General features: G+C 43.8%; 1 protein-coding gene across 1 annotated transcript in view; it reads right to left on the bottom strand.

Annotated features, from left to right (window-relative positions):
• Positions 1-10,787, bottom strand: part of CADM4 (cell adhesion molecule 4) — a 368,016-nt gene that overhangs the window by 56,922 nt on the left and 300,307 nt on the right. The window contains exon 2 of the mRNA XM_018554631.1: positions 3,074-3,220. Within this exon, the coding sequence (XP_018410133.1) occupies positions 3,074-3,220 (147 nt within the window). The remainder of the gene's footprint in view (positions 1-3,073; positions 3,221-10,787) is intronic.

Here is a 10,787-nt window from a genome sequence, read left to right as displayed (position 1 = left end):
TCTCAGTTAGAATGGTCACCAGGAAAAAATACAGATTGTGAATCACCCTGATGGAGCCACAGACCTCAATATAAACCCCAGAGGGGTTCTGACCCTTCCCTACTTTATCTCCTGCTATCAGCACGCTCCTTGCAATGCTGCGCAACTGATTGACTCCTTGTGCTACTTCTCTCTCTCCCCCCACTCTGAGCTCTGTTGTACATTAGCTGCAAGAGGCTGATGCAGAAGTCACATTTAGGTATTTTAAAAGGTAAATTGTATACCAGAGTTCAGCATTACTCTTTCTCAGAAAGCCTCCTTAAAGTTCCATGTCCACATTTTTTCTTTTTCTACACAACTACCCTTCGAAAGACAGCAAGCCTTCAGCAAATAACTTCTGCTAATAGCCATTTAGACTCTTTTCTTCCATTTTCCAATCTTCATAAAAGGAAACATCGGCCCATCAGTGTAGGAAGGGTAAATAAGGTGGGGGACTGTCTGAGGACACATTATATGCATTTGTACACAATATGAATACCCCATGCGATCTCCAGTCTATGAAAGCGATAATGAGTAATAATGATGATATAGAGAGAGGAAGCTTTCCCTCATAAGTGAGACCTTCCTTCCCTCCTCCGCTGCCTTTGAATTGAAGCTGCAGATGTCTGGATAAAATTAGAAGTGGAGCAGAGCGCCTGAATCGCACGAGGGAGGATGGTATCATTATGTTTAACTGTAACGTTTAACTTCCCCCAGTCTCCTCTCCCCAGCATCTCCTCTTCCTTCTTCCTCCAGTTATAAAATCCTTAATGAGTGAGGTAGATGAAGCCTTGTCACAAAAGGTACACACACAGAAGGAGCGTTTGAATTGTTGCGTCCCAGTGACACAGACCTCATGCAAGTATATTTTTATAACAATACACAAGGCTTTAAAGCAATTTAAGCAGACAATTAATGCTCTGTAAGTGCCACCAACTCGCTGCAAGGCGGGTTTCTCTGATATCTGACTACGGCAGCTGGTCCGTTGCAATAGCAAAGCACACCACTTAATTCGGCTAATGGCAGATTAATTTTAGCTAGATAATACTGAACTTCCTGAATTGTAAGTCACACCATATTACCAAATGTTTGGGGACACCTGACCATCACACCTACACTATATGGCCACCCATCCAAATTATTGAGTTCAGGTGTCTCTAGAAAAGGGTACTATCAATGACGAGGTTGGTGTGGAACATCTCAAGTGGCCTGCACAATGCCCTGACTCTAACCCTATGGAACACCTTTGGGATGACTTGTAATGCAGATTTGTGAACCAGGTCTTAGGTTCAGGTGTTCCCAGTGTAGGGTACTAGTAATGTTACACCATACAAAAGACATTTTAGGCAACTCTGCACTTTCTACTTTGTGGAAACAGTTTGGGGAAGACCCTTTTCTGTACTGACATGGCTGTGTCTCTATGCACAGATGATCATGGTTTGATGAGTTTGGTGTGATGCATCTCAAGTGGCGTACACAGAGCGCTGACCTCAACCCATTTGGATGAATTGCAATGCAGAATTGTGAGCCAGGTCTTCCCATCCAGTATCAGTACCTATCCTCATAGAAGCTCTTTTGGCTGAATTGGCACAAACTTCCTCAGACAACCACCAAAGTCTGAGTACGAGGACAAGGAGATGGTTGTTTAGCCTTGAAAAAAAAAGCTAATATTGAGGCACCATCATTGAAGTCTATGGTGATAAAAGTCCCATTCTGCTTCCAAAGTAGCTCATGTACCTTTTTGAGCTTTAGGGTGTCGAGGTACAGACAACTGGGTGTTCATAAATAAACAGGCATGACTTAAAATGACATTAAAGACTACTTTTTTCCCCCCACCCAATGTTAGTGTAAGGACTTACCTTCAATGATGTCTCTTAATTGATCCAATTCCTCTGTCCTCCTCTTCTCTGATGTCCCATGGAGTCTGTGCGGGTGCATGCTGCTCCATAGACATACCTTGTGTCTCTCCTTTTCTCTCTGCCGAACATCTGAAGTGCGCATGCGCCCGCCCCCAAGTTCCTTTGCGGCCGCCCAAAACTAAACTGTTCTGATGTTCGGACGGGAGTGCGCTGCTTAGACACAGGCAAGTTTAAATCGCTTTCAAAAGGTTTTTTGTTTTTTAGGTTTTTGCATATATCTACTGCTTGCTTGCTTGCATAGATATATGCAAACACATGCTGAGGGTTTAATAACCCTTTAAAAGCATTGGATTTGGTTCTTGAGCATTTTGAGCTTTGAGCTTCAAGCTACAAAACACTTGAATCAGGGCAAAATCTTGTGGAAAGCCTTCCTAGAACAGAGGAAGTATACCTCAGTAGGGGACATGCAGAGAGACCTCTGCTCCACTGCTTCCATACAGAGAGCAAGGGACCTTGTCTACAGGATACTGGCAGGGGGCAGACTTTTCTTCTCAGGCTGTGGTTGCTTTCCAAAGAAAACCAACTGAATGACTTTACAACTTTTGTTGTGATGCACCTGGAATGTATTTTGTAGATTTAAAATGAATGTCCAATCGGGCTTTATTGGGACTTGCATGATTTTAGCCACAGGCCATAGCTCAAAAACTCTATCAGGCTGTAAGTACCCTGTACTCTAAATGACTGTGCAAATCAATACAATTTCTTGGTAAGGATTGCCTGTAGAAAAGGTTGTTTTCATACTTCTGAAAAATTGCCAAGTCTATAACCAGACAGACATTTGTAAGGTTTTTATCTGCTTCGTATAATGTCAGCTTTTATCAGATTTACACTGGGCTAATTTAATAAAGAAGTACAAAGATCTCTGGTGATATGCAAAGTGCAGCAACACATGGCAACCGCATTTCAATTTACTATAGTCAAATCAAAGGTCAAAAGTGATTGGCTGCTGTGGGTTACTGTACTCTGCATGTCATCAATGACCTTTGCACTGCTTTTCTGAGCAGGCCTGGCATTATTTGTTGCTGTACATAGAATACTGGGGGCACTGTAACCAGGCATATATTTCTCTGCATTCTTTAACATGAAAGGAAAGGATGACTGATCGGTTGATACTGGAACACCAAGTCAACACTCACCACGTGTGCCATTGAAGAAGAGGGTTTGCCTGGAGGGATTCTGGATCACCACGATGGAGCCGTCATACTGGTGTAACTTGCAAGTAATCTCTGCAGTGCCTCCCTCTACTACCGTGACATTCTCGGCTTGTACTTCCTGGCAGAAAGCTGCAAGACAAAAAGGAACTGGTGACCAAGTGACAACATTTATGTATTATGAGAACAGTGAAATTAGTAATTAAAGAAGCCTCAACTGACTGCAAAATCATACAAGTAGTAGTAGAATTAAACAGGATGAAACATCTCTAGCTACAGCGCAAGTTTCCCTTTCACTCAAATCTGGAAATCTATCATTTTTCTTTCTCTTGCTGTCCTTTGAGAGTCAAACTGGGATCATCAAGGGTCCCTTCAGTTCAAAAGGAATTATATGTCTTATTGTCAAATTGTCTGGAGACACACAACACTCTTCATATAGAGCAAAGCTAGGCGACCTCGGCACTACAGCTGTTTAGGAACTACACATCCCATAAGGGCATAGCAAGACTGACATTCACAGGCATAACTCCCAGGGGCAGATGCATAATAGGATTTATAGTCTCACCACAGTTGGAGTGCCAAGGTTGCCTACCCCTGTTATAGAGTCATATTAAAGGAGGCATCCCCAGGATCCCTTTAGGCATGCACGCACCCAAGGATAGGTTCATTCTTGACCCAAAAGCATTCATTTTCCCCCTATTTTGCGAACCCAGACAATTCTTTTTAAAGCCCAACTGAACTTTAAAATTGAATCAGCTAAATATATTCTTGGTGGGCCAATAGCTGTGCAAGGTCTGTTCATTTTCTTTAGGCCGTAATCTGAGTAGAAAAGACTGTCCCCTGCCAGGATGCTGTAGACAAGGACTCTTGCTCTCTGTATAGAAGCAGTGGAGCAGTGGTCTCTCTGCAGAGGTCTGACATGACCCCTGCTGAGTCATATTTTCACGTTACAAGATTTTGCCCTGATTCACACATAAGCATTTTGTAGCTTGAAGCTCAAAGCTCCAAAACACTAAACCATAAAGAAGTCCAAAAAAAAACAACAGGTTTTTTGTTCAACCCCCCCCCCCCTCCCCATGTTGAGTCAGGTGTGTAGCTTTGTAGTCGGAAAAGCTCATGCTCCCTGCTGATTGGAAAGCTCTAGGTCTGACTTGGCAAGGGACATATCAGACTTCTGTAGAGAGACCACTGCATCCACACAGAGAGCAAGTGCCATTGTCTACAGCATGCTGGCAGGGGGGAAGACTTTTCTACTCAGGCTGTGGCTGCTTTTTAAGAAAATTAACTAGAAAACCTTGCATGTCTTTTGTTTTGATGCACCTGAAATGCATTTTACTTAAAACTGAAAGTTTAGTTGGGCTTTAAATAAACTCTTTGGATTGGTGAAAAGATGGTAACTGAATCCTTCTAGGTCCAGAAAAAGCCCTCCAAAGCCTGCATCTGATCACTTGAGTACATCTGATTATATAAAAAAAAAAACCACAGACACAAAACAAATACAAGCCATTCATTTCTAGTCCATCTCCATTGGCTGTTACTGCAGGGTCAGCACAATCTAAAAGCTTCGCTAACACTTACAGTACAGAGGTATAAATGGCCCAAAAACTCAAAACATTAAATTTTAAAAGCAATTCCACTGTAGATAATCTGATGGTCGGCTTGTGGCTACCCACACGTCCTCATTTGTTACAGAATCTATTATAATGAGACCCTCTCGGCAATTCGTCAGTCCTCTGAATAAACAGCCAATGCTACAAACAATAACGAATAGGAACCCATCTACATCTGCTTTCACCAATACCGTAGTTACAACTTACACCACCCCTGCTGGCCACTTATAAAGCGTTTCAACTTTCTCAAACTCCTGACAAGCAGTTGCAACCTTTTCAAGCTAAACTGCAAAATGTAAAACTGCCGCACCAATAGAACCAAAAGCAAGTACTTAAAGGGAATATTCAGACGTAGGACAGCAATGCGGCGGTCTCCAAATTTCTTCAGCACGGGTTCCCTTTAAAATTGGCCATACTGATAACAACCGTTTGTCTAATAATTGCACAATCTTTTTAAGATTTCTGATAGTGTAGTATGTATGATAAACGTAGTGTGAGGGTCTACCTAAAACAATCCATCCAATCTGAATCTAAGCAGGCAAGCCCTAGCACTACATACATATTGTTGGATACTAAAGCCCAACTCTAGAGCAATTAAACATTTTCCCCTTGCATTGGGGCTGCCCCCACACAGCAAGGGGTAATGGTGCATTTATGCCTAGGGGGCAGGCAAAAGCAGTTTGGTGAACTATGACATTTTGGTAGTTAAACAGTACAATTATTATAGAGGTCTATACAAGTGATGAAGAAATAGAAATAGAGGGGGAAAGATGGACAAAGGAATTGGGTTCTAAAAGAGAGACAGCCCCTCCACATGAGGGGCAGCTGGGAGCTATGCTGTGACACAAAAGTGTGAAGCCACGAAAGGTTTGCTATGGGGACCATTACACATAGAGTAGCTAAACCAGTGAATATAAAAACCAAGAAAATTGGCCCTGTAGATGTAACAGGAGACTTGTTCCTCCTGAAGGAACTGAAGGCCCTCTTCCGAGACCTTTTGGCAGGTTTCACACCTATACATGTGTAAAGGCATGTTTTTGAGGTGTGTTTTTATCATGCTTTATGAGGAGCTTTGCATGTCACTACACTACATATACGAGGTTGTATCAAAATGTGATTCCTGCAGAGATGGAAACAATGGTCATACATAAAGTCTACTACATAGTCCCCATCGTGTTTGACGCATTGATTTACCAGGACTCAGATCCAGTTTGGAAAAATTCTACAATTTGGACGAAGAGAGCTTGAATGGCGACCATTCAATGCCCTGTCAACAATTTCATTTTTTCCCCTCTGAAACTTCTTTACCCAACGCCTGAAATTGCTCACGTCAATTACTGCATCACCATACATGTTCCTCGGGCGTGTATGAATCTCAACAGCTGAACAACCCACTTTAGTCAGAAATTCAATTACTGCTCTGTGTTTCAACCTCTCATCCATGATTCTCTCGGTACAATTCAAAAAACAGAAGCACACATTGATTGAGTTAGACCATGTGTATAACCTATATCAGGCATTTTATTATTACAGGTTCACATAAACAGTAGATATGAAACAGCAATTACGTTTGGATACCCCCGTGTGCGTTAACTGGCAACATTAAAAACAAAGGAAAACCCCTGCACATGTGTGTTAAAGCTCATAAATGTGAATGGGCCCTTATAGTGTGACGGATTATATATCTACAGGTAAGAAACAATTTCCTGTTTATACTATCAACAGGGCACACAGAATATTATCATCAGAGTCACCACCTGGTGCTCCTTCATGAATATGTATCATGAAATTCTTGAAATTCAGAGACAGAGATAAATGGCCGTGTCTAGCAGATAAACATGGTCCTCTACTTCAAATCAATCAAAATGCTACCAAACTGGTCTACCTGGATTTTTTAACTGTGAGTCAAAAAAATAAATACGATGGGAACCTATAGAAGCTCATGCTTGGGTTGGCAATGAACACCAGCATAAGCAAGCCTGTCCTTATAATGAAGCCACCTCAGACAGGTCTTTGGGGGGTGGCAGACCCCTTTCTGGCCAGGTTGCTAAGAACTGGGGTGGAGAGCTGTGTAAGGGCCATACACATCTCCCCGTCCAGCTCTTCACAACTGGGGATGCTCTAGCTGGCACTCCTCCAGCTCTTGGCAACCAGTGACATCAGTGAGGTGGGCAGGATGCTGGCCAGAGCAGGGTGTACACCACCAGGGCGCCATCTAGAGCGTCATTAGCATGTTGTGTCCATCGGCAGTGGAGCTCCCTCTGTGCTGCTATTTCAATGTAGGTGATGCCTCATTGCCCTGGTTTGAGACAGCCCAAAGCAGCACAAGGGACACCTAAACCTGGCCATACACATACAGATTTGTCTTGTTCACTCCTTTGGCTAAATGAGATAAATCTTTAGATTCACCCTCCTCAGCTCTCTGGGCATGCTATATGTCATCACTACTTTTACAAAAGTGAACCTGGGGTTGCGAATACATTTAGAGCAAACAAAGTGGATTTATATCTAACGTGGCAATTGAGAAATATATTTCACAACATTTTTTGTGCCCCAAGTTCAGCTATAAGGGGTTTGGTTGCTTTCCCTATGACAAAACAGCTTTTGTGTTGGGTGGGTGGGTAGGTGGGGGTTATGGAAAGACTATTTTGTAGGGAGTTAAGGGAAGGATATTGGGAGGGTTATGTTGCAATGGTGAAAAAATCCGTTTTAGTTGTAACTATGAATAAAAGGATAAACTACTCAGTTTTGGGTTGCGTCCAAGGACCATTGACAGATCGCGGTCGCTAGAGGCGCAATAAATAAATATGACCACTGCAAATTGAAGGCGCTATCCTGTGGCTGGCACTAATAAGTTTAAAGAGCTCAATATACTATATATTTCGAAATCTCAAGGGTAAACTTTGCTTTCTTTTATTTGCATTACCAGCAGATGAATACAAAATCTCTCGTTTGGAATGCCAGAGGGATAGAATAGGAGAACAACACAGGAAATAATAAGGCCTGTTCACCATGCATAGCTTGTATTCACTGAACATAAACTGCTTTACAGCCCGTCTGTGCTGTAGTGTTAATATTAGTTTTTATATTAATAGTCAAATCAATATCTTTTGAGTAAATTGGGATACACCTATGACATAAGCATGGAGGATGCCTGGATACACCTATGACATGGGCACGGAGGGTGCCTGGATACACCTATGACATGGCCTTTGAGGGTGCCTGGATACACCAATCACATGAGAATGGATGGTGCCTGGATACACCTATGACATGGCCTTTGAGGGTGCCTGGATACACCTATCACATGAGCATGGATGGTGCCTGGATACACCTATCACATGGGCATGGAGGGTGCCTAGATACACCTATGGCATGGCCTTGGAGGGTGCCTGGATACACCTATGACATGGACATAGGGGGTGTCTGGATACACCTATGTCATGGACGGTGCCTGGATGCACCTATGACATGGACATGGAGGGTGCCTGGATACACCTATGACATGGAGGGTGCCTGGATACACCTATGACATGGAGGGTGCCTGGATACACCTATGACATGGACATGGAGGGTGCCTGGATGCACCTATGACATGGACATGGAGGGTGCCTGGATACACCTATGACATGGCCTTGGAGGGTGCCTGGATACACCTATGACATGGACATGGAGGGTGCCTGGATGCACCTATGACATGGACATGGAGGGTGCCTGGATACACCTATGACATGGACATGGAGGGTGCCTGGATACACCTATGACATGGACATGGAGGGTGCCTGGATACACCTATGACATGGACATGGAGGGTGCCTGGATACACCTATGACATGGACATGGAGGGTGCCTGGATACACCTATGACATGGACATGGAGGGTGCCTGGATATACCTATGACATGGACATGGAGGGTGCCTGGATATACCTATGACATGGACATGGAGGGTGCCTGGATACACCTATGACATGGAGAGTGCAAAATCAAATGAATTTGGGTCATAATTTGGTGTTTTTATATACTGTATAATTAGTAATAGTAATCCATTCATGGAGGTAAAACCACTCCCCTCCCTATTTATTGATTGCGGTGGGCACAATTGAGGAGATTCCCCTTCATTTCCTATCCAATGATACAACAGGAAGTGAGGGATTATATCAAAGAGGAGAAATCCTCACCTCAGATAGCTGTCAAAGAACAGGTCCCCCCCCCTCCTTGAAAAAAATCCCCTCACCTGCGGTTCTGGTGATGGCGGTAACATTTTGGATTTCACTTTGGCTTTAGATATACTTTACAGCAATACTCCAGCCAAAATAACAAGATAAACATTGAATAGCTAATTAAAAGCCAAAATAACCAGCCCAGCTTTTGCTGCAATATTCAGTTGCAATCCAGAGAATTTCCTGCAGTACTTTTTTCTGCCACTAGATGTCCTCAGTCTACCTACCTGGACTGGACAGTGAAAGGAGAAGCAGGACAGTGATGACCTCATCTCTCTGTCACTTTCCTCTCCATCAGCATGCTTCTTGTTAGCACATTAACTGATTGGCTCCCTCTGCTGCTGCTGCTGCTTCTTCTCACACGCCAGCCCTCCTGGTCTTCTGATACAGCCATTTTTATGTCACTGCCTCTTACAGGGTTTGCCAACTTTTTGAAATCCATGACTGTAGTTGATACATGGAGAGAACCTACTTACTTTTTTTTCACGTTGTACCACTCTCATGACACATTTTATAGCATTAGCGTGATTTGTCCTTCACTCTGTTACCTACAATAAGTACAATAGACTATCGGCTCAATGTAACATTAGATCGCTGGCAGTAGGCCAAACTGCAAACCAATTCCTCATTATTTCTTCATTTGTTTGGTGGGAGTTTTATAGAATACATTTAAGATGCCCACCATGCAGCCTGCCTAAAGGGAATCTGTATTTAGAAAGTGAGGAGACTGGCACAGTGAACTGATAGTTGCTTGGCAGGCAGTCTAATTATATCAGATCATTCCCTTGTGTTATTACAAGTAAATCATGAGAACTGAGGCTGGATTCACACCTTTGCATTGAAATGGAAATGCGACAAACACTTACATATGCATATCAGCCCATGTGTTGGCATTCAATGCAAAGCACATTGAAAACATACCACAACTCACATTATTGAGTGTTGACGTGCACTGACATGCATTTTAATGCATTTCAATTGAAAACACAGCAGGGGGAAAACACATAGGGGCTGATCTATAAATGTTCCGCCCAGAGAATAACGGGGTGAATGCCATTCACGTGGAATTTCTGCCACTAGATGGAGCTAGGAGAACAATCTCCTATGCTTTTTGGCTCCACCCAAAGGGCGGAATGCTGTATGAATGGCATTCACCACCGCTATACTCTGCGCGGAACATTTATACATCATCCCCATAGTGTAAGTCCAGCCTCAATCCTCCATGTTAAGGCTGGAAACTAAAAGGGGGTTATTTTCTAAAGAGCCGAAGGATCCAGCCGTAGCTTTGGATGATCCTTCAGCGCGCTTCAGTCGCCTCTGCCCTTTAGTTCAGTCGAACCGAAGGGCTGCTGTAAGGGCTATTCACAATAGCCCATACAGCAGACGAAGGGAGCCAAGCGGCTCAGCCGAGCCGAAGGCAAGTGACAGCCAAAGCCGACGTTTCTCCACGCAAATGACAGCTGGGTGGAGCCAGCCGTGATCTCACGGCTGGCTCCTCCCAGTTGTAATGACAGATCAGCGTCCCCAAATGACCTGGGGACGCTGATCTGTCATTAAACAACAACAACTGGGCGAAGCCGGCCATGACAGCACGGTCGGCTTTCGGCTATTCACTCACTGCATTCGGCTATTCACTCACTGCCGTTCAGCCCCTATGAGAATAGGGGGCGAAGGCAGCGACCGAGCTGCCAGAGCTTCAGCTCAGCCGACCCAAATATTGGATCGGCTGAGTCAAAATCCCTCTGCACTTTGGTTGACTGATGGCAGCCGATGTACGGCTGAGATCAGCCGTACTGAGCCGCAGTGAATAGCCGAACATCGTCCAGCTCTGTTCACTTTGGCTCGGGTATTCACTCAGCTAAGTGAAT

Source organism: Nanorana parkeri, unplaced genomic scaffold (assembly GCF_000935625.1).
Source record: "Nanorana parkeri isolate BGI_ZX_2015 unplaced genomic scaffold, ASM93562v1 scaffold166, whole genome shotgun sequence".
Classification (NCBI taxonomy): Eukaryota; Metazoa; Chordata; class Amphibia; order Anura; family Dicroglossidae; genus Nanorana; species Nanorana parkeri.
Note: the sequence above shows the minus strand (reverse complement) of the source record. Positions and strands in the feature narration are given on the sequence as shown.